Source organism: Rhinolophus sinicus, linkage group LG13 (genome assembly GCF_036562045.2).
Source record: "Rhinolophus sinicus isolate RSC01 linkage group LG13, ASM3656204v1, whole genome shotgun sequence".
NCBI classification, from domain to species: Eukaryota; Metazoa; Chordata; class Mammalia; order Chiroptera; family Rhinolophidae; genus Rhinolophus; species Rhinolophus sinicus.
In genome coordinates, this window is record NC_133762.1 from 36,971,037 (window position 1) to 36,996,001 (window position 24,965).

General features: G+C 35.0%; 1 protein-coding gene across 1 annotated transcript in view; it reads right to left on the reverse strand.

Annotated features, from left to right (window-relative positions):
- Positions 1-24,965, reverse strand: part of ITCH (itchy E3 ubiquitin protein ligase) — a 74,682-nt gene that overhangs the window by 22,246 nt on the left and 27,471 nt on the right. The window contains exons 6-14 of the mRNA XM_019733743.2: positions 23,372-23,529; positions 21,931-22,120; positions 20,555-20,650; positions 18,770-18,944; positions 13,937-14,006; positions 11,436-11,520; positions 8,614-8,742; positions 2,863-2,935; positions 1,961-2,032 (exon numbers count right to left, since the gene is read on the reverse strand). Of these exons, the coding sequence (XP_019589302.2) occupies positions 1,961-2,032; positions 2,863-2,935; positions 8,614-8,742; positions 11,436-11,520; positions 13,937-14,006; positions 18,770-18,944; positions 20,555-20,650; positions 21,931-22,120; positions 23,372-23,529 (1,048 nt within the window). The remainder of the gene's footprint in view (positions 1-1,960; positions 2,033-2,862; positions 2,936-8,613; positions 8,743-11,435; positions 11,521-13,936; positions 14,007-18,769; positions 18,945-20,554; positions 20,651-21,930; positions 22,121-23,371; positions 23,530-24,965) is intronic.

Below are 24,965 nucleotides of genomic sequence, written 5' to 3' on the forward strand. Positions count from 1 at the left end.
CGTTTGGGTTCTTCCTTTGTAAAACTAATTACCTGCCGCAAATCGGGCTATTAGAACATTACGAATACTAATTACTCTTAGAAGAAAAATGACAGGGCCTGGAGAGAGAGAAGTTGATACAATGCCTCTATTTTATGAAATGATAAGAATGAACACTCACATTTAAATATACAGAGAAGCTCAGTAAGTAACCTGCTTATGCCAGGGTTCTCTCAGTTCCCACAACAGATATATCATTTTTATGAATTCATATCCCACTCAAACAAGAAAATCCCATAACAAAAGATTCAATGCTTATGACAAATATTCTACAAATACTAGAGGCTAGATATATAGCAATGCAAATAAGATTTTACAGGTTAAAAACATCTTTTTCTGTTACTTGTTTCTTGTTCCCTCTGACTATTCCTTGGCTTTATGGCTGCTCTCCAAACCCTAGGGTTGTCCCTGATTTCTCTTGTTGATCCCCCAAACCCAAACCTGGAAATTCTGGTTGTTCCTTTGCTCAGTGTCTGATACCTGGGGATTCACTGTTCCCTGGAAAAAGTATCTTGACATATTGTCCTTTAACAAATGCCTAATATGAAGGAAAAAAATTTATCCTGCAATTTCCCCCATAAGCAGTTGTGCTATGTTAATAAAAACACTTACTACCCAAAACAACTTTATCCAACAGTTATGAAAAAAATCTGATGTTAATTTTGCTTTCAGATTTGTCACTCTTCCAAAGCAATCAAGTTTTTCTCAAGGTTTTACTTCAGATAAATGTCAAATCTACGATGACTATTTTAAACAACTGTTTTAGCACCATCTGGTCTGTTCTGCAAAAGCCTCTGGTTTCAAAGTTCAAAAGATAAAGGGACATTTAATCATGTTTTACATCTTTTCATCACTGCTATAGGCAAGTTATGTTTCAAGAAACTGGAGTACTTAGTGACTACACAGTGGTTATGAATATGAAAATTAGATATAGGTAATGACTGGGGTGGGGAATGGCCTTAGAGACATGTATCAGATCAAGGGAACAACAACTCATAATCCTCTCAATGATTTTAGTCAAGTTCTGGGGCTAAAAAGCTAGCTGTTCATATTTGGCAGGATGCCAACTGGCTTTTTTCCTTTCAATGTTAATAACTGAGGTTCCAATTAGGAAACGAACACAACCGTTTCTAAAGTAAGTAGTCAGCTACTGTCAACTATTTCAGACAATCTCTTTCCCGTTTGCATTCAGTGTGGCACTTCCTGAAGCTCTAGCTACCACATTCATCACAGGGGCTTGATATTAAAGAATTACATCCACATCTGGCCATAAAACAAGGACTAACTAGAAGTTTTCATATTAAGACATTTTTTCCATTGGTCATTTTAATCTTTCTTATAACAATATCACTTAACATTTAGTTGCAGTTGGTAAAGTTGCAAAATAAAGGTTAGTAGTAAATTAACTCCGGTTCTGAGGACACCTAAAAAAATTTGTTGACAACTTCTGAAAAACATCTTTTCTTAGATTATTGTCACCAACGACCAATTTCTTTCCTAAAATTTTTTTAAAATTTATATAAGAATACAGTCAGTGCTTACTGTAAAAAATGCAAGTATTACAGAACTATAGAAAGTCTCCCCACTCCTTTTCTACCCATCCAATAATTTTCATATGGATATTTCCAGACTTCTCTACCCAAAGCCTATTTTCTCACTTAAATATATATTTCAAATCAAACAGTTTAGAAATGGAAACCTGAAACTCACAAATCACTTTAAGTTACTTAGACATTCCAAAAACACAATACACACAAAAAAATATCTGCATGTTCCTAAATTTTAACTACTAAGGTAGCTGGCAATAAGATTAGACTTTAAAATTCAAGGACTCCAACTCCAAAAGTTCCAGGCTGTTTATTAAAAGGTGGTTCTGGCCTGGCAGCCAGGGGGGCAAATTAGTGAGTGAATGAAACAGTACCTGCTGAAAGGAATCCTCAAACAATGTTTTTCTTGTCACTGTAATCTTTATGTGCTGTGGCATGGCCAGTTGCTGAAATATAAGAATTACTTAAGTCAACTCTCACCATTAAAATGGCATATTAAAAAACCAAAAGGGTGAAGTTTTATTTACTTTGTCTTTGCTTACAGAAACAAGTAGACTTTGAGTATGAATTTGTATTCAATATGTAACCATGCATTTGTGAGCATTCATGCTAATTATAGATCATTTGATATATAAGAAACAGGAAAACAAGATCTCATGTGACAGTGCTTACTTAATGAATCAAATCAATTTTATTTTCATAACCTTAATTCAGCTTCTTCTTGCTTGCATTGGCCCAGTTAATTACAAGAGTTTGAAGTTTAAATATATTCATCACAGCAATATTTTGAATAGTATATTTTTATTTAGAACCCATAGAGAAATCATTAATTCAGTAAATATTTATACATCAGAAATAGTTGGTCACATTTAAGAAAAATACTCTGACTATAACTATATATATGCATGTATCTATCAAAGTCATTTATATCAAATGCTAGCTATGAAAGGGGCTGGTTACAATTTATTATACATCACAAAATGTTTTAACTCATTTGTTTGAGATTTCTGCAATCTGAAAGTAATGGGTACTTGAAAGAGCAGCAGTTATTTTCTTACTCAAATGGTTTCAATTTTATTCTTCTGGAAAACAGAAGCCACAAATTATTTAATTGATAAATCTATTTATTTGCCTTCAGAATAGCAGAAAAAGATTCTGATGCTTCCCATTTTATCCATTTTTCTATGGGTTATTTTCCAATAGAATCACTGACTGTGTACTATAAGCAACATAAACAAAAAGAAAGGGAGTATAAAAATATAGTCCTAATACTAACCTGACACCAGAACCGGAAATACTGAAACTTCGCCTTGAAGTCCCGTACATAGGCTATCTGGGGTCCATTGTCTCTGAGGAAAAACGTTAATATGACATATACAGTTGCTGATAAGACAAAATATTGAAGGAAAGGCAAAATACCAACCCCCCTTAGTACTTAGCAGTCAAATGCAAAAAAAACTTAGTACAGCATACTCATACCACCACCTTTTAAATTTTTTATTTCCCAGGACTATTTTTAAGCAAAAGACAGAAGTTTTCATCTTTTTAAAGCCACTGTTGTGGGATTTTTCTCTTATATATAGTCAACAGGGCTAGGTAAAGTAGGTTCTATCTGAGAATGTTGTCTATCCCCAAACCCATTCCTTAAAGTCAGACTCTTGATATTTACCTGGGCAGACTGCTACCCAGGATAAAGACGAGATTCCCCAGTGTAGCTGTGTGACTTAACCACGGCTTATGAGGTATAAGTGGGTGTTGTACAGGACTTCCAGGAAGGCTATTTTTAAGAGAGCAGAGATAGCGGGAAAGGGATTTTTTTCTCTTTCCAATTTGCTCCTCATATTCCAGCTGCAGTTGTAACTATGATAGCTGAAGTTTCAGCAGCTATCACAAACTATGAGGTAAACTGAGGGCAGAGATCATGGTCTGGGATGTAGAACCGAAAGAAGCCTAGAGCACTGATGACACCACTGAGCTACCAAACTAGCCCTGAATTTCATGTCACTGAATTATTCCCTTTTCCCTTGAACTATTTTTAATTTCATTTTCTAAACGGTCAATGTAGAAATACAATTGATTTCATATAATGACTTTATATCTGACAGTACCGTTAAATTTACTTATTAGTTCTAGTAGTTTTTTCTAGATTCCTTATGATTTTCTATATATATAATTACGTATGCTATCTATGTGAAAAAAGACAGTTTTACTTCTTCCTTTCCAATCTATATATTTTTTCTGTTTCTTGTATCATGGAACTACCAATACATCATTGAACAGAAGTAGTGACAGTAGATATCCTTGTCTTATTCTTTTTTTTCTTTTTCCAAGGAGACTGTGGCTTAATCTTTACCTATTCTTGATCTTAAGAGTTATTTCATCGTTAAGTGTGATGTCGGTTGCAGGTCTTTTGTAAATACAATTTTTAAGGTAAGAAAGTTTCCAAGGCAGCAGTGTTTACCATACTTGTAAATTGGCATTGTATTTTGTCAAGTGCTTTCTTGAAATGATCATGATTTTTCTCTTTTAATTTGTTAATGTTGTAAATTACATTGACTGATTTTTGTATATTAAATCAATCTTGCATTCCTGGGATAAACTCCATTCCACATCATGACAGTGGAATATTCCTTTTATATCTTGAATTTAATTTGCCATTATTTTGTTAAAGATTTTTATACCTATGTTCATAGAAATATTAGTCAATAATTTCTTATACTGTTCTTGTCTGATTTTGGTATCATGATTGTAAAAGTCTCATAAAATGAGTTCAGAAGTGTTCTCATCTCTTATATTTTACGAAAGAATTTGAATATGATTGATATTGTTTTTTATAATTTTGATAAAATTTACTAGTGAAGCCATCTAGGCCAGAATTTTTTTTATGGGAAATTGTTTAATTATGAATTCAATTTCTTTACCAGATATAGAGCTATTCAGATTTACAATTTCTTCTTATGTCCATTTCGGTGATGTATCTTTCAAGGAATTTGTCCATTTCATCTAAATGTCCAATTTATTGCCATAAAATTGTTCAAAATATACCTTATTATTTAATGTCTGCAGAATATGTAGCAATGTCCTTCTTTCATGTCTGTATTAATACTTTGTATTTTCTTTTTCTTTCTCTAAAGTTTACTAGAGGTTATCAATATTAATCATCTTTATCAAAGATCCAACTTCTAGCTTTAATTTCTCTATTGTTTCATTTCCATTTCATTGATTTCTGCTTTTATGCTTATTTCTTTTCTTGTGCTTATTTTGGGTTTAATTAACTTTTCTTTTTCCAACTTCTTAAATATGGACGCAAGGATCACTGATGTTACACCTTTCTTATTTTCTACTATAGTCTTTTAAAGCAATAAATTTGCCTCTGGAAATTTATTTAGGACTACTTTTGTTAAGTCCACAAATTGTGATATCCTGTTTTTTTATTGTGATTAAGTACAAAATACTGCCAAATTACTCATGATTTCTTCTTTGATCCATGGATTATTCAATAGTGTGCTGTATAAATCCCACTGAGCCATTTTTAAATGATGGAGTGACTTATACAAACCACAATTTTGGGGTTTCCTTACACATACCCAAACATAATTGTAACTAAAATGAATGATACAATATATTTATAATTTATTTCCATATCTAAATCATTTCTAATTTCATTAATAGCTAATTGGCCTGAATTCCTAGTTTCTACTTTAAACATGAAAGTTTTTAATATTCAGAAAGTATAAAATTAAAAAGTAGTGAGACCAATATTGTCCTGATATGAAAGCCAGATAAAAAAACAAGAAAACTACACACCAATATCTCTTATGAACATTGATGCAAGAATCCTCAACTAGCATACCGAATTCATCAGAATATTAAGAAAATACTAGCATACTGAATTCATCAGTATATTAAAAGGATTATTTTAATACTTTTGAAAAAGTGGGGTTTATTCTTGAAAGGCAAGGGTAGTTCAATAAATGAAAAATCAATGTAATATGCCACACGTTGATAACAAAGAGAGAAATACCACAGGATCATCTTAATTGATGCAAATAAAAGCATTTGATAAAATTCAAAATCATTTTGATAAAAACACTCAAGAAACTAGGACTAGAAGGAACTACCTCAACATAATAAAGGTCATATATCAAAATCCCACAGCTCACACACATCACATTCAATGGTGAAAGAATGAAAGCTTTAGGATGCTGGCTTTCACCACTTCTGTTCAACACAGTATTAGAAGTTCTAGCCAGAGCAATTAAGCAAGAAAAATAAATGAAAGGCACCCAAATTGGAAAGGAAGTAAAATCCATCTGTTTAAAGATGAGATCTTATACACAGAAAACCTTAAAAATTCCAGACAAAAATACCTGTTAGAACTAATGAGTAAATTCAGCAAAGTAGGATACAAAACAACACATAAAAATCAGTTGCATTTCTATACACTAACAATCAACAATCTGAAAAGGAAATTAACAATTCCATTTACAAAAAGCATCAAAAACAACACTTAGGGATTAACTAAACCAAAGGGGTAAAAAACTTGCACACTGAAAACCACAAAACATTGCTGAAAGAAATTAAAGGCAACAAATAAATGCAAAGACAGCCTATGTTCATGGATTAGAAAACTTAACATTGTTAAGATGTCAATACTAACCAAAGTGAACAGATGCAATGCAATCCCTATCAAAATTCACCCTAAAATCATACGGAATCTCTAGGGACCCTGAAAAGCAAAAACAATCTTGAAAAAGAAGAACAAAGTTGGAAGACTCACACTTCTTGATTTCAAAATTTATTAGGTTGGTGCAAAAGTAACTGTGGTTTTTGCACTTACTTTTAACCTTTTAAACCACAATTACTTTTGCACCAATCTAATAATACTAAGCTACAGTAATCAAAATAGTGTTGTACTAAGGCAGATATATAGACCAACAGAATACAAAGCCCAGAAATAAACCCTTGCAAAGATGGACAAGATTTTTGACATGAGTGCCCAGACCATTCAATGGGGAAAGGACAGTCTTCAACAAAGGGTGCTGGGAAAACTGGATATCCATTTGTAAAAGAATGAAGTTGGGGCCGGCCTGGTGGCTCAGGCGGTTGAAGCTCCATGATCCTAACTCCGAAGGCTGCCGGTTCGATTCCCACATGGGCCAGTGGTCTCTCAACCAGAAAGTTGCCAGTTCAACTCCTTGAGTCCCGCAAGGGATGGTGGGCAGTGCCCCCTGCAACTAAGATTGAACACGGAACCTTGAGCTGAGCTGCCGCTGAACTAAGATTGACCATGGCACCTTGAGCTGAGCTGCCGCTGAGCTCCCGGATGGCTCAGTTTGTTGGAGTGTGTCCTCTCAACCACAAGGTTGCCGGTTCAACTCCAGTGAGGGGTGGTGGGCTATGCCCCCTGCAACTAGTAACGGCAACTGAACCTGGAGCTGAGCTGTGCCCTCCACAACTAAGACTGAAAGGACTGAACCGCACCCTCCACAACCAAGATTGAAAGGACAACAACTTGACTTGGAAAAAAAAGTCCTGGAAGTACACACTGTTCCCCAATAGTCCTGTTCCCCTTCCCCAATAAAATCTTAAAATACAAAAAAAGAATGAAGTTGGACCCTTACCTAATACTATCTGCAAAAATTAACTAAAAATGGATCCAAGACCTAAATATAAGAGCTAAAGCTATAAAACTCTTAGCAACACACAGAATGGGAGAAACTATTTGCAAATGACATATCCGATAAGGGATTAATATCCAGAATAGAGAACTTCTAAAACTCAACAATAACAAAAAAACGATTCAAAAATAGGCAAAGGACTCAGACATTTCTTCAAAGATGTACAAATGGTCAACGAGCACATGAAAAGATGCTCATCATGGATCATTAGAGAAATAAAAATAAAAACCACAATGAGATACCACCTCATACCTACAGGATGGCATTATAAAAAACAAACAAACAAAAAGGAACAACTGTTAGTGTGGACTGGAAAAACTGGAACCCATGTGCACTGCTGGCGGGAATGTAAAATGGTATACCTGCTGTGGACAACAGCATGGCGGTGACTCAAAAAACCACAGAATTACCATTTGACCCAGGAATTCCACTTATAAGTATATACACAAAAAAAACTGAAAGCAAGGATTTGAACAGTTATTTGTATACTCCATAGCAGCATTTTTCACAATAGCGAAAATATTGGCCTGTTGTTTGGGAAAACGACCCAAATGTCCATGAACGGATGTATAAACAAAATGTGGTGTATACACAGAATGGAATATTATTCAGCCTTAAAAAGGAATGAAATTCTGATACAAGCTATAGCTTGGAGACATGATGCTAAATGAAATAAGCCAGTCACAAAGAACAAATATTGTATGATTCCACTTATATGAGTAATCAAATTCACAAAATTAGAAAGCACAACAGCAGTTATCAGGGGCTGAAGGAGAAGGAGGATTGGAGAGTTACTGTTTAATGGGCACAGAGTTTCAGTATGAGATAATAAAAAAGTTCTGGAGATGGATGGTGGTGACGGTTACACAACAATGTGAATGTATTTAATGCCATTAAACTGTACACTTGAAATGGTAAACTTTGTTGTGTGTATTTTACCATAGAAAAAATCCCTAAACAAAACATATTAAGCAAATCAACAAAACACAAAGTTACTTTTTAAAAACAGAAAGAAAAACAAAGTAAAGGGAACTTTTAAGTTAAAAGGTAATGGAAATGAAAGAAAGGCTTGGAAATCAGGGATTAATCGGTGAACAGTATTATACTGATAATTTCTAAATAGTCTCATTTAGTGCTGTGTGCAAGATGGTAAGAAATATGAAAAGTCTCTGGGAGAAAATATTCAAGATGGTAACTGAAATACAAAATATTTAGTAAACAGAAACCTATGGGCATGCCAACTCAAGGAATAGTAAAAACTGTACTCCTACTTGCTAATTCAGATCTTTTACATCAATATCTTGGAATCAGTTTTACTTTTAATCTACAATGTTTAGAAAACTTACAGGGCAGATTTTCCAGTTCGGGGATCTATATAGGTCGTTGTTCTTCTATTGTGATCCACAAAATATGGAATTCCATCCACTGTGAATCTCATTTCCCAGCCTTCAGGTAAGGGCTTTTCATTTAACTGACTACAAAACATAAGGAAAAAATTAAAACAAAAAATGTGAAAGAGTTGCTTGTTAGCCAAGTATAGAAACTAAGAATATCCACAAATGCAGTAGGAATCTTCTAGAAAACCATTTAGTCCAGTATTTCCAGTTGTTTACTAGACCTCTCTTATCTAGATATCCTACAAGCATGTTAAACAAGTCAACAGGAAGAAAGAGAAAACCATTTAGTCCAGTATTTCCAGTTGTTTACTAGACCTCTCTTATCTAGATATCCTACAAGCATGTTAAACATGTCAACAGGAAGAAAGAAAGAGGTTGGAGGCATTTAAGCTCACTATTTTAATTAGAGTCACTGTTGCAGACAGGAATGGCATTGTCCTCAAGTGTATTTTAGAATAACAAAAAGCCTGAGAACCTCTGCCTAAACAAAATTTTGTAGACTTTGTCAAAGGGTTAAGAATATTTAGCCATAGTCACAGAGCTGAATACAAATGTCAGACAAGAGACTACAAAAAACTGTAAAAAGATAACATCACATTTGTTGTAATCATATTTGTGAAACAGACTTAGTAACAAGTTGTTGTCCTAAAAACAAAACAAATTGGATAGAACTGGGTCACTTGTATTACATATTAAAATACTGATTCTAACTTTAGGTTTGAAATTTTGAAAGATCCAAGGGGATACAAGAAATGGTACATTACAGAAAGGTGAGGTGGTCTATTCTATCTTTAGAGAAAGAAATTTAAAGAGAAATTAGAAATGTTACCTTTGAAATTCTTAATTCTTTCTTTTTTGGAAATTAAATATATTTAAGTTAAATACTCTAACTCCATAAAAAACTGTAATTTGCTGGTACCCAGAAACAGATTTTAAATTTAAAGCATACCTTTAATTAGAACAGTGGTTTTTAAAACTTTAAGCTATGGAATGTGTTAAACGAAGAATTTGTCACAGCTAAATAGAGATCTGGGCTTTACCCTTGGCTAATGGAAGGTGATCTCTAGGCCTCTGGAATGTCCTGCCCGTCAGGAACATCTTTGTTTGCCCGGGGACTTTAAACACTGGACAGTCAACAATGTGGTTTGTGATGTAGACTTTGGGATATGACATATCAGTTCTAACTTCCGGCGTAAATGAAAACTAAAAGTATTAGCTCCAAGTCTGGGGAAGCGCTGGAGACTACAATTAGTCACACAGGCAGTACATGATGGAGCCCCAATACCAGATCTCTGGATACCAGAGATCAAGTGAGATTCCCTGGTTGGCAATATTCGACACATACTGTTCCACATCATTTCTTACAGAAATGATCCAAAGAAATGATGTGGAACAGTATGTGTAGAGTATTGAGAGGGAGTTTGAAACCCTCTCAGACTCTGCCTTATGCATCTCTTCCTTCTGTTGGTTCTAATTTGTATCCTTTCCCTGTAATAAACATGACTGTGAACACAAGAGGCTTCAGTGAGTTCTAGTATCTCTAGGTTGTTGTGGGGACCCCCCAAATTATAGCAAGCTGAAGTGAGAGTAGTCCTGGGGCCCTCCCAGCCTGTGACTGTCTGAAGTGAGGGTAATCTTGTTGGGACTGTGCTCTCCGACTACACCTTGCCAAATTCCTTGCAGAATGGATCCCTCTGGCAGTCTGATAAACACATAGTATTATATAGTGTTATGGGCTGAATTGTGTCCCCCTGCAAATTTGTAACCCTCAGTACCTCAGAATGTGACCTTATTTGGAAGTAGAGTCATCGCAGATGTGATTAGCTAAGATGAGTTCACACTGGAGTATGATGGGACACTAATCCATTATGACTGGTGTCCTTATAAAAAGGGGAAATTTGGACACTGAGACATGTACACAGGGAGAATGCTATGTCGAAATTAGAGTTATGCTGCCACAAGCCAAGAAACTCCCAGAAGCTAGGAGGAGGCCTGAAATACGTCATTCCCTACTGCCTTCAGAGGGAGCACAGCCCTGTCAACACCTTGATCTTGGATTTCTAGTCTCCTCAACTCCGAGACAAATATCTATTCTTTAAGTCAATCAAATTGTGGTAATTTGTTAAGGCAGCTCTAGCAAACTAATACACTATTACATAATGTTACAAAGAAAAGCAATTATATATACATAATTAATCAAAACATTAAAAAGACAAACTTATAATAATGTGTATCTATTAATATAATAGAAAGTTCCTATAATGAAGTGTGTAAACAATATTTTGATACGTCTGCAACAACTGCAGAATGATATTAAAAAACCTGTGATTTCTACTGGTGGCCAAGTCCTAGGCATTGCTAATTCTACTATGGTTGTAACCTACAATCACAGTGGAAAGAAACACTCAATTTCAGACTATTAATAAAACCAAATGTGTATTTTTTTCTCCCTAAAGTATTCCCAGTGGATCCCAGGTTGTAAAACCTTGCTTTAGAATTACTAATCTGGTCTTTCTAATAATAAGTAGGTATTTTTGAATACATAAGTGTATTTGTATATACCACTGAGTTTTTTCCCTTATACTGTCAAGAAACCCACATCACTGTATTAAAGTGATAGTGTAATTTTTTCTCTTTCTAAGGTATGTGGGTGATTAACGTTTAAGGCGTTTGGGGAAAGTATACATAACTGATTTTTTTCTTAACTGATTCAGAAATAGAGCACATTCTTTAAAGAGGTTATCTATAAACTAGTAACTGAAAGTTCTTACCCTTGACTTCTGGGGTCTTCCCATTGTGTAATACGAGTGTTGTGGTTGACAAAATATACTCTACCATTGCTGTCTGTTCTCTTCTCTTACGTTTAAAAACAAAAACAAAAACAAAAACCAAAGCATTAGAGTTAGCATAGCCTTCTTCTTTCAAACTAATATAAGATGAGCTGAATTTGCCCATTTCTCATTGTATTGATGATTTTATAGTTTTTAAATCACAACTTTAAAAGACATAATTTTTTTAAAAAGGTTTAATTTATTAAAATATTAAATTCACACTTACTGAAGTTACAAAAACATCATTATATCCCAGAAGTTAAAGAGACTTAATTCACAATATCCTGCCCATGGAACCTTTCTGTTCAATCCATCCAACAGCAGCAAGAATAATTAATCATTTTAACTTTTCATATATGACCTCATTTTATCCTTAATAGTCCCATGCTGCAGGTAGTTTTACTTTATCTTGAAGTTAAAGAAACTCACACAAGTTAAGTGATCTGCCCAAAATCTCAGAATTAATCAGCAGTGACAGGATAGAAACTCAAGCCTCCATTCAGGGATTTTTTTCACACCACATTTGATTTCTTAAAATATAATGGGTGGAAGGGAGGAATATAACTTAATTGTTTGCTATATACTAGGTATTATTCAACTAGTGAAGACAATGTTTCAAAATATATCCTGTTCTTTAATATACCCAGTTTCCAAATCCTACTAAATATCTAGAGTACCTTTCTACACAAGGGATGGACAGCAGGGCTGTTTTTTAATTTACTGCATCTGAAGATGCTGCTTGTTTCCCACCTGACTCTTGCTTTAGGATTCTCCTTATTTTGTTGTTTTCTTCCTACAAAATTTCTCCTGCTTCTCTGAGCTTTCTCATTAAGGTTTAAAAGACATGTGGATGTCATTTTCTCTTTTAATAATCAAATAGTTTTGAAATTTTAATATTGTTCTGTTGTTTTGAACTACTGACTTCTAGCTCCACTACCAATTAGTTCTTTAAAGACAGGTTTCTTCCTTTAGCTGTATTTTTAAAATTTGGCCATGATGTCTCAAAATAAATAACTGAAGTATTAAAAAGTACAAAATGCATTCCAACTTCTTAAAAAGCAATTTCTAAAATTAGCAATTTTCAAACAAAATTTTAAACTTAATTCCATGCTGATAAAGCCAGTATTTATTGTCCATCGTTTGAAAGTTGATATCTCTTTTTCAAATAACATTTATTTAGATTCTTGAGATCTTTCTTTAAGCACGATTGCAGGATGAGTCTTAGGCCAAACTGTATAGCCTTGTCAAGTTAGTATCTGGTAACATTTAACTCTATCTCCAGCACTGATTCCATGATTTTAAGCAGTAGTGATAATATGGGGGGACAGAAGGGATATGCTGGTAGGTATCATGAACCCACTCCTGACATCTCAGCTACTTTCTACATTGGCTGAGCCTAAAATGGAAACAGAACTCCAGGTGTGAATATACAGAAAAATGGGACTCTGTATCTTGTGACACACCCTGAGTATTAACACTGGCTTAGCTGATCATGGCATCTTGCGTATGGAAGCATGTAACCCACCTTAAGGTTGTTTCTTAGGCAAAAGGAAGCAGGCACAGTGCTACAGGACTGGTTACATGATAACAAAATAAGTTCATGTTCTTGGCAGTCACATTAAATTTAAATTTTAAAAATATACTTCCAGAATCCATACTACTTCTTGTATCCAAATAATTTTGTAATTTTTATCATCTAAAAACAATACTCTAAGTGCATAGCTAAGCATATACTCATCTTTTATCTGCCATGTTCTGTGGTTTTTTTGAGTCACCGCCATATTGACACTTAAACAGCTATTAGTATAATATCAAAATCAGAAAACTGACACTGATACACTATCGTTAACTACACAGGCTTTATTCAATTTTCATCAATTTTTAAAACTGAATTCATTTATGTAACCGTGTAGTTTTATGCACTTTTCTCCTATGTACAGATTTGTGTAATCAACACTATTGTCAAGATATAGAAGTTCCGCCACCACACAGGAAACATGTTACCTCCTGTATTTGTACCCACTGGCTCTATCTCCTTGCTCCTACTAACCTGTTTTCTATTTCTATAGCTTTATCATTTTGAGAATGTTATATAAATTGAATCATACAGTATATAATCTTTTGAGATTGATTTTTTTTTTCACTAAGCATGATGTCCTTTGAGATTATTGTATCAAAAAACCATTTCTTTTTATTGCTGAGTGAGCCAAATATTTTTAAACTTTAGAAGAATAAAATAATTCTGAATCCCAATACAAGTTTACTATACTAAAAGGTCAAGTTAGAACATTTGGGAAATTTAATGCCTATTTGGCACTCCGGATTAAACCAACACACCCAAAAATCTTCCCAGATATTCACTGAAGCAAGAGCAGGGTATCATGCATAAATATCTCATTTTTAAAATGACCAAATTCAATGAAAAAATTCATGTGACTTACCCCATCCAGGTGGCAGGGGACCAAGGGGATCATATTCTTTATTTTGTGATGTAGCAAACAAATCTTGATTCTAAAAAGAAAAACAACAACAAAAGGTGAAATAATAAGTTGAGAGCAGCTTATGAGTTCTGATATGCCTTCCCTTGCCATGTGCAACATAACACATTCTTACAGAGTTCACATCTTAGAGAGGTGTCACACAGTCATTGATAAATGCCAATACACCCTGGTGGAGAAAAAAAAAATCTTTGCAAACATTTAATGTTTAAAATTACTTGAAATTCAAATATTATAATCATCACCCTCAAATGACCTCTTTTTTTTCTTCTTTAGTTGCAAACCAGTAAGTTAGGGAAATACATAAACTCCCCAAAAGTCATTTATAAATAACTGTATTCAGAGTCATTGGATAGCTGAGAAAAATCTTGTATTTCTAACCCAAAAAGAGAGGATTACATACAGAACAAAGTATACAAGTATACAAAGAACTATGGGAAGAGAATTGGGGGAGCAGGAAGAATAGGTTGTCAGATGAGAAAATAGAACCGTATAGATGACTTCTTAAATTTGTTTGCAATTACCACGTTAGTGGAGAGAGGGAAAACCAGGTGTCAACCACTGGAAAAAGAGATTGACTCCATGTAGGGTTAATGAGTGTGTTTTAGTTTAAATGTATAATAAAGTTGGGATAATTTGTGGTCTCTCAGATTTGGTTAAGGCCTTTCTTCTTTAGTAAGATAAGGCAAATAAATAACAGATTCTAACTGCTTTAAAAAATTATTATGAAAAAAAAGTAAAACAGGACAGCGCACCCTATAAATCCAGTACCAAGAATCAAAATCAATAATTATCAAGACTTTGCCACGTGTCTTTATTTTTATTTCCCTATTTTTTAAATTTTTAAAAAAAATTTTTTATTGGGGAATATTGGGGAACAGTGTGTTTCTTCAGGGCCCATCAGCTCCAAGTCGTTGTCCTTCAATCTAGTTGTGGAGGGCGCAGCTCACTGGCCCATGTGGAAATCGAACCCACAACCCTGTCATTCAGAGCTCGCACTCTAACCAACTGAGCCATCCGGCCTCTCTCCCAATTCTTTACTGAAGCAAAACTCAGTCATCATTTCCCCCTACATATTTTAGTATGCCTTTCTAAAATGTGTGGACACGTTCTTACATAACCACAACATTATTATCACACCTACCAAATATCTATAATTTTATCATCTAATACCTAGACCCTAATTAGATGCCTCATTGCTGTATTTTTTCAAATCAGGATACAAAGTCCTCACATTACACTGGTTGAGTCTCTTAAGTCTCAATCTATAGTAGTTCCCCCTACTGTCTTTCTGTTTCTTTCCCACGTCACTGACATATTACAGAAACTGAGTTAACTGACTGAAAGCTTTAAAGCATATGAGAGATATTCCCATTTCTGATTTAACAGCTCTTGGAAGACAGACTTACTAAGAACTGGCCTTGCTCCTCTTGAAAGATACAGTTATGAAAAGGAGCAAGATAAGGAGGCCATGAACACTATAAAAGGTATAAACCCTGATTACAGATCAAGTCTGGTAAGTTTGGCACACGACAAACTATTTTGATAATTTTCTCTAGAACCCAAGCCTATCCCACTGGCTCTCCCTGGACAGGTAAGCTGAGGAAATGCAAAATGAAGCCATGGGCCAGGAAGAGCCATTACAGTGTTACATCATTAACCATATCCATTCTGAGGTTAAAAATGCTGGGTGTATGGGAGTCTACTGCCCTGCAACCAGGGTTAGAACAGAGGCCACTTCACATGCCCAATAAATAGACTTTCTCAGCAACACTCCACCACCCCATCACTTTTTAAGTAGCTGGTATTAAGAATGTTCAATTCGGTTCATATCTTTGGCTAAGTTAAGGGTAACTGAAATAAGCTGTTTAAGTTCTTTACAATTTAGAACCACTCTGTAACAAGAGCAAAGAATAAGAATTTCAAAAAATTGGTCAGATTATTTTGGATAGGAGAAAAGAAAAAACAAACAAAAGAACCATGGATGATGAGGTAAAAGCTGCAATTCAAGAAAAGTTCCAAAGACTCTTGAGTATCAAATTGGTCAAGTTTACAATGAAGCAATACACACTATAGGTGCTCCAGAAATTTGCTTTTAAAGACTAAAGACAGATTTAGTCTTTAAAAAGAATGTTTTAAATGATTATCTATTGTAAAAGTGAGAAAAAGGGCACATTTACAACTGCGGATATGAGAGATAAAAGATAAAAACATTTTTATGCATCTAGTATGTGCTGAACATAACTTAGAAATTTTGTTTTACAGAATCAAGAAAAACCCTCTGAAGTAATTACACACACACACACACACACACATACACACACACACACACACACACACACATTTTTAAAGATTTTATTGGGGAAGGGGAACAGGATTTTATTGGGGAACAGTGTGTACTTCCAGGACTTTTTCCAAGTCAAGTTGTTGTTCTTTTTTTTTTAGTTGTTGTCCTTTCGATCTTAGTTGTGGAGGGCACAGCTCAGCTCCAGGTCCAGTTGCTGTTGTTAGTTGCAGGGGGCGCAGCCCACCATCCCTTGCGGGAGTCAAGGAATCGAACTGGCAACCTTGTGGTTGAGAGCCCACTGGCCCAAGTGGGAATCAAATCGGCAGCCTTCGGAGTTAGTGGCTCTAACCACCTGAGCCACTGGGCCGGCCCACGTATATATTTTTTTAAATAAAGTAAATGAGTCTTGATGAGGTTAAGTAACTTACTCAAAAGCCATATAAAGTAACTCTGGAACCACGATTTGAACCCAGTTATGTCTGACTCCAAAGCCCATGCTCTTTCCATTAGACCCCATATGGAAACTAGCTTTAAAGAAGGCAGGCAAGCTAGGCATTCAAACCTAAAAGAAATTTGGCCAGGCATACCAAAGGTGATTATAATTCAGAAAGAAAAGAAGATATAAAACAACACAGGTAAATAAAAAGGGTAAGGTAGACAAGAGACAAAAATTAATTTCACCTCTAAAACCACTGGGAAGGGGAATATAGTGACAGCTGTCTTCACAGAAGGTGGCAGAAAAAATTGCTGGTCATAACCAGGTAGTGAACAGAAGGCTGCTGATAAAGGTGAATTTGTCTACATCAGAGAGTGATATCTATTATGGTGGTGAGGTCCAAGAAATACACAGAAATATGAAGGAAAGAAAAAAACAGGAACGCTTAGTGAACAAAGAATTTACTCCGATAGTGGTGGAGGGGAAGAAATGGCAATGGAGAGGGTGAGCTTCTCATGAGCTCTTGAAGAGCTGACTTTCTTCTGTTTAAATTCTCTGTGCTCAAACAAATCCCTCTTGTTTGGCATATAGAATCAAATTTCTCCAAGGACTATTTTCGTTTCCTCAGAGAAAAGATCTGTGATACTTTATGAATTGAGAGACTGTAAAATTTCTAGCACCAAAGATTGCATAACAAAGCATTAATACATTTTGGTGTACTTATCACTACTGCTGCAATATTACTGTCAAGGAAAATATGTAAAATTTAATCCATTTCCAGAAAGGAAATATTTTTTACCAAAGATAATTTGATTTTGCCAGAATAATATATTTAACATAATCCTATAAGAAATCAAATTTCTGTAGTCTACCAGAGCACCAAATAATTTATTAGGTAAACTTTACCTTTATGTGTTACAAAGTGATTCAATTCTATCATTTCTGTACAACCACTCGAGTCAGGTGTGCTTAGACCCAAGCCTTCAAATGTTCTGCTGAGTTAGGCAATACTAAATTTAGAACTGTTTTAACTCTTTTCAAACTGCTTGGGTTTATTTTTACTATTGTTTTGTCCATGGATTTTAAATCGTCCTAACTTCTTTTTTATTTTTACTTTATTTTTTTTATTTATTTTTTTAAAGATTTTTTAAAAATTTTTATTGCGGAAGGGAAACAGGACTTTATTGGGGAATAGCGTGCACTTCCAGGACTTTTTTCCAAGTCAAGTTGTTGTCCTTTCAATCTTAGTTGTGGAGGGTGCAGCTTAGCTCCAGGTCCAGTTGCCGTTGCCAGTTGCAGGGGGCACAGCCCACCATCCCCTGCGGGAGTCGAGGAATTGAACTGGCAACCTTGTGGTTGAGAGGACGCGCCCCAACCAACTGAGCCATCCGGGAATTCAGCGGCAGCTCAGCTCAAGGTGCCGTGTTCAATTTTAATTGCAGGGGGTAGAGCCCACCATCCCTTGTGGGACTCGAGGAATTGAACTGGCAACCCTGTGGTTGAGAGCCCACCATCCCCTGCGGGAGTCGAGGAATTGAACTGGCAACCTTGTGGTTGAGAGGACGCGCCCCAACCAACTGAGCCATCCGGGAATTCAGCGGCAGCTCAGCTCAAGGTGCCGTGTTCAATTTTAATTGCAGGGGGTAGAGCCCACCATCCCTTGTGGGACTCGAGGAATTGAACTGGCAACCCTGTGGTTGAGAGCCCACTGGCCCACGTGGGAATCGAACCAGCAGCCCTCGTAGTCAGGAGCATGGAGCTCCAACCGCCTGAGCCACTGGGCCGGCCCTATTTTTACTTTAAATTGTCCTAATTTTTATTTTAAATTCTCCTAACTTCTTTTTTATTAACAAAAGAGGAAATGTCAAAGAGGAAAGAATAGGTAACATACAGAAAATATTCTGAGACAAGGTCTAAAAATATCAATAGCAACAACTGGGTTGCCATCCTACTTGTACCTTCCTTCTAATGAGTGTTTTACAACATTTCATATGTAGGAAAAGGTTAAAAACCAAATACTCTTAGAAAGTTTCTAATGCAATGGGCTGCTTACCCCATAAATGAATCTCTGGTTAAACTGCTGCATTGCACCTTGAAGTTGACTACGTTGGAGCTGCCACTGTTCATAGTTCCGGACGGATTCCAATGTTGGCCTCTGCCACGTTGTTGTTCTTGTGAAATGGTCAACATAATAAATACGTCCCATGTTGTCAACCCGCCGTTCCCACCTAAATCAGAATAAAACCTAATTTAACAAATACATGTGAAACAGGTAAGAATTAAACAGACTTAATCTTGACCTTGGTGCATGTTTGTTAACACGTTGCGTACGGATCACGAGAATCTTCGTTTTTTTCTGAGCCATGCGTTAAGGATGGATAACGAGAATTCTCGTTTTTACTGTTAACTCTTTTTACTTTGCATATTTTATTGAATTATTTGTAGAATAATTATTTATAGAATAATTTATTTGTAGAATCTATTATTTATAGAAAAATAATAAATGACATAGAAGCATTTACGCTTTAAAGAGAAGAGTGCATTTTAAAGTAGTTTCTTTTAAAAACCTGCCAGAACAGAGGGGTATGAGGGATTTAAACCCCGCCGTACGCAACGTGTTAAGATTTTACCTTGAGAAACTACTTTTGATTTACCTGAAGTCTTTTATTTTACATATTTTTAATTGGTCTATAAGTGAACTCAAGAATAATGTTCCTAAAAACTTCTTTCTTAAAAGTTCTTCAGATGTATCAGGTTTTTAGAACACAATGTATATCCAGAGAGTAAGTCTCAAGTCATTAAGAAAAAAGTTCTCATTTTCTTTCCAATGTTATTTTGACTGACTGTTGCAAACCTATTAGGGACAATTGCATATACAGCTTTTCAGGTACCAAAAACGATTTTTTCACAAGAATACAACTCTCTAATTTGTCATTTCAAATGGGTGCATATTAAATAAACATTGATATAATAACTTAAATATTATAAGTTATGGTTTCTACCTGGTTAATTTTTTAGGGTTCTTTCCAATATTCTGATATTATAAATAGTAAAATAATAAATACCTTTAATATATGAAAACATTTTTTTCCTTTGCATTATATCTCTTTAGGATAAATTTCCTGGAAAGTATTATTAAGAGTATGTGCACTATTATGGTTACATATACTTCCTGTAAGAGTTGTAACTAATTTAAACCATCACCAGCAATGTTATGAGGTAAAGTTCCTCCACAATCTCACAATGGATACTATGTGATAATTTAACAGGTAAAAACAGTAACTTTTAGGTGTGTAGTTAAGATTACTAGTAAGATTAAGTATTTCCCATGTTTGCTACTGACTTCCCTTGAATACTTTCCTTCCAAATATATAATGTAAATGTTCAATGCTTAACACCACATATTAATATATTCTTTATTTCCCCAAGTATTTTGCAATGACTTCACTATCACATATTAAAATTTTTATATAATAGGGACTTTATCCTTATATATATGATACAGGCTATAATTCTTACTCAGTTAAATAATTACTCCTAAAGAAACTAATCCTAAAATCCTGTGGTTTGAGTCAGTTAAAGTCAGAAGCGAAAACTTGGAAGTTGCAAGACTTATGTAATCTTTAGGTCAGAAATGAGTGAAAATTAAAATCATTAATTATGTTCAATCAACTCTCTGACTCTCTTCTTTCTAGTTTGTACCTAAAAACAAAAAAAAAGTAGACAAAGGAAAGACTGACAGGAAAAGGAAAAGTAAGAATATAGGGAAGATTTTGTACAGATGTAATCTGTAGTTCTGAATAAATACCTTCTTTTTTTCTTTAATTCAGATACTTACCCAGGAGGTAGAGGTTCTGGTCTATCCCACGTTGTTCTTTTTTCAATATGATCTACATAGTAAACTCGCCCATGCTGGTCCATTCTCTGCTCCCAACTTAAACACAAAATTAAAAAGTCTGGTATGGTATTTGTTATGAGCTGCCTGGCCTTTTAACACTGTCTTTGCCTTTTTCTCTTATATGACCATATTACAGAACTGAGGCAAATAAGCACGTCAGTATATAAAGAAGATACCAAAAGAATTTAGGAACAAAATTTAAAAATGTTACCCTGAGAGTGACACTTACTAGATCAGATTTCTTCTGCAGAAGTGTCTGTTCTAAGAGATCCTTATATTTCTAAAGAGGCTTAAAGTTGATACACTGAGGAGACAAAGTCTGTCTCAATCTGATAAGGATATATTCAGGACTTCAGTGGAAAAGAAAGCTGTAATTAACACTATGAAATCTGAAGAAAAACTGAACTAATTTAAGGTCAAAGAACTGTCTGGGTTCTAGAAAAACTGAAATCAAAGAGTAAAACTTTTTATCTGATGTGTCTCTGCACAGCACAACAGACAAAGTCATTCTGAGTATTCTAGTCTCCTTGGTAGGTTTATCTCTAAAGTGAAGAACATAAGACTAAACCATCATCATAGAAGTACCAATTACTTCTAAGAGCACCCAGTTTCTCTTTGCTAATCTCTTACACAAACAACTTTCTAATTTGGCTTCCAAAAAGGAAAATGGCCTAATTACCCACACAAGTAATATAATCTGTTTAGCAATTAGAATTCCTGTCTTGAGAGTTTATTAATTTATCAGCTGGTCAATTAATTTTGATTAGTATTCTGAGCTCTGGATTAATTTGAATGTCACAATGTATATATGTATATAAACTACCAGAGTATTAATTTTAAAAATACTCAGTAGTGATTAAAATAGGATTATGAGTACTAATTTTCTTAGTTTCCTAAATTATTATTACTTTGCTATAATGACTTTATAATGGAAAAAAATTTTTATTTTAAAAAGTGATTTTTTTCCCTTCAAAGAAAAAGTAATCTGAATTAGGTGACTATTTCATTATCTAGCCTTAGTTAACTTTCTATGGTTCAGTCCTTCACTAAAAAAAAAAAAAAAAAAAAAAAATATGTGTGTGTGTGTGTATATACCCCATGTATTTTTTTTCCTTCCTCTGTGCCCTGAAAATAAAGGAGGAAATTTCAAATGTGGCAAGATTTTTTTTTTTTTAGTTTGACCTTAGACCCCCACCAAAATTAGTTACAATTGCTTGAGGACAGTTTTTTAAAGAATGGAGTTTAGTAATATTTTTCTTATTAATCAGTACATGCAGAAGCCTGAGAAAACAAATGTTAACCAACAAGTTACTCACCCAGGTGGTAGGGGAGCTTGAGGTACAGGATTTAATGGCCTAGGGCCTGAGCCTCCAGATATTGTAAGAGGAATTATTAATCCAGATGCTGCTCCTTCAGATGTATTTGAATTTGTATTTGTTGGTGGCAGAGAACCTGTACTAGATCCATCACTTTCAGAAGTTGCAGAAGGTGAACCATTGACAGATGCTATAAAAGATTTGGGAAAAATAGGAAAACAATCTTTTAAGAAATTTAAATTCAGGACAAAATTTTAACTTTAAAAAACAAAAAGGTAGATGACAAATATAAAATTTAACATGTGGATATGCAGATGAAAGTTACTTAAAATAAATAATGGCACATAGACAAGTTTCACTAAATAGGCTTGTTCACAATTTTTAGGTTCTGTTTACCCCACATCCCATTATTAATTATGAAGCACAGACTCTGATTTCCTGATGCCATAGAAAATAAAAACTTTTAGAATAGGTAAGCATTGATATCCCGTGGTATTATAAGTTCATTTATTAATTTTCCAGATCTTTAAAACTGTGCTTCCTATGAAACCTTGCAGATCAGAGACCAATTTTTGATGTTAGTTATAATATGGAAGATCTGACTGATAAGCAATAATATTCTTATAAATAGTTATTAAGTACAGATACCTTCAAGAAATACTTGTTGACAAAACAATTCCTGGAGAAAGTCACCAATATTATGACAAAGCAGTATACAATCTTAACGACTGGGAATATACTGTTAACATAATAATCTACAGAAAAGGGGGGAAAATATAAAATTAAACAAAAGTCATTTAATACAATGACTTGTGGACAACCAATTTACTTTTCTAATGATATTTGGTTTAATTATTTTACATTCCCTGTCCACAGATTAGCAGAGGAAAATGATAAAAGATTAAAGGTTTGTTCTGGCTAATCGGGGAAAAAAATGGATAGTCTACCTGTAGATGTTTACATTTTTACTATATGAGATAAGTTCATTTGTTGTATAATTTTTTATTTAAAATCTGAGTATCATTTAGCATTGTTGGGTTACTTGCCATTTACTAATTGTCTTTTTAAAGAATATAATGAGAATAAGCAACCAGATCTTGACTCTATGGCATGCTTATCATATTCAGTTACAGACCCTGACAGAAAGCTGCAATCTTATCTGTACTGCCTATACTTTATATAATACACATATGATTTTCATTCTCAATAGAGCACACGCCTCAATAACTTCACCTCTGGGGGAAAAACTTTGGGAAAAGGCATGTCTTAGTTACCACAGAAAGATCATTCTTGGCCAAAATTTTAAATGTGAAAATACAGCTAGAAAAATCAACCTAAAAGGGTCTGTTGACACTTACTTGAGGATCAATTTCCAAACAGGACATTATTTACAATCATAGTACTGAGAACTATATCCCTAGTGTATGGCTGGAATACACACCTGGTCTACGTGGAGTAGGTGGAGGTGGTCGTGAAGGTCTTGGAGGCCTAGAAGGTTTAAAACCGCCATTTGAGAGTGATGGAGAATTATTCCCATTGACCCTCCTATTTTCACCAGACCCTGCATCCTCAGGGTCGTCTGATCCATTTGTGTTCACTCTGGGTAAAGAAAGGGGGGAAGGGAAGGGAAAAAGAATGGTCTTTAAATTTAGCAAAAAAAACCAGCAGGAAGACCAAAACTTAGTTTTAGGAGTTTGAGAAAAGCTTTCTAATTTCTGGCCAGCCTTATCAAATACACAAAAAGCCCTTGGGTAGGGTCTTCTATATATACCCCTCAGATCCCATCCAGAAATAGAGAGGAGTTGCTGGTTCAGATTTCAAGTAAGACTACGAAGGCCATGTATAAGCAGGAACAGTCAAATTTTCAAAATTCCAAATGCCTTAGAAAGGGCAATATTTTATCACAAGCACAGATAGATAACTTCATCATTTTCTTGATTTCCATTGGCTTTCCGGTTTTGAGCAGGGTTGACTGTTCCACGGCAGAAGAAAGAAGTACACTTATATTCCAGGGACAGGGTGCTCTCCCCGCTATCCCAGCAAATGGTGTATAAAATGTTCAGTTAGTGATCTACAATAGAGGTGCCCAAAGACCTTTTTTTTTAAAAAAAGAGCTACCATTTCTTCAAAGCAATAACATCAATTGGAGGGAAAGAAAGAGGAGAGTGGACACTAACAGGAAATGTCATTTTGAAAGTTATTACTACTGTTCGCTGATATAGTTGACTCCTTTCCCCAAGGGGAATCTAGTCATGGATTAGAAAGCAGAGCTTGAGGTAGCCAGTTTGCAGATACCTCAGCTAAGGCTCTGATATCTACTACCTGGTAAGCAGCAAACTACTACACAGTATCCATTCTCCTGGACCTTCAGAACAAGCCTGAACAAAATAAAATCTAACTGATTCAAGAAATCAAAATAGAGAGGCAGCACTATGTATTAAATCATTTCAAACTATATTCCCCAGAAGGGTCTTCCTTACTTATTAAAAAGTATGGCCTTTCGACCAGAAGCCAAGGGCAACAACACATAGGAGCTCGTTAGAAATGCATAATCTTGGACTTCTCGCCAGACCTACTGTATCAGAAGTAGCATTTTAACAAGATCCCCAGATGATATGTGCAAATAGTTGAGTATGACAAGCACTGCTTTGGAGATTCCTCAAATGCTTATTTGAATAAAGGGAACGGCTTGATAATTAACAGCACCTACTGTGTTTCCCCAACAGTAAGACCTAACTGGAAAATAAGCCCTAGAATGATTTTTCAGGAGGACATCCCCTGAACATAAGCACTAATGCGTCTTCTGGAGCAAATCTTAATATAAGACCCGGTCTTATTTTCAGGGAAACACGGTAGTTAATGTAAGCTGCCTGTGAGGCCAAGCCACCCCAGCATGTAAACTCAATGCAGGAAGAGTCAGCTTTGATGCTGCTTCCCCTTCCGGAGGTGCTGAGGCTCCAAACCCATTTTGAGTCATGTACCCCCTCCCCCCACTTTGAGACTCTGAGTATTGCCTCTCTATACTATTTTAAGAG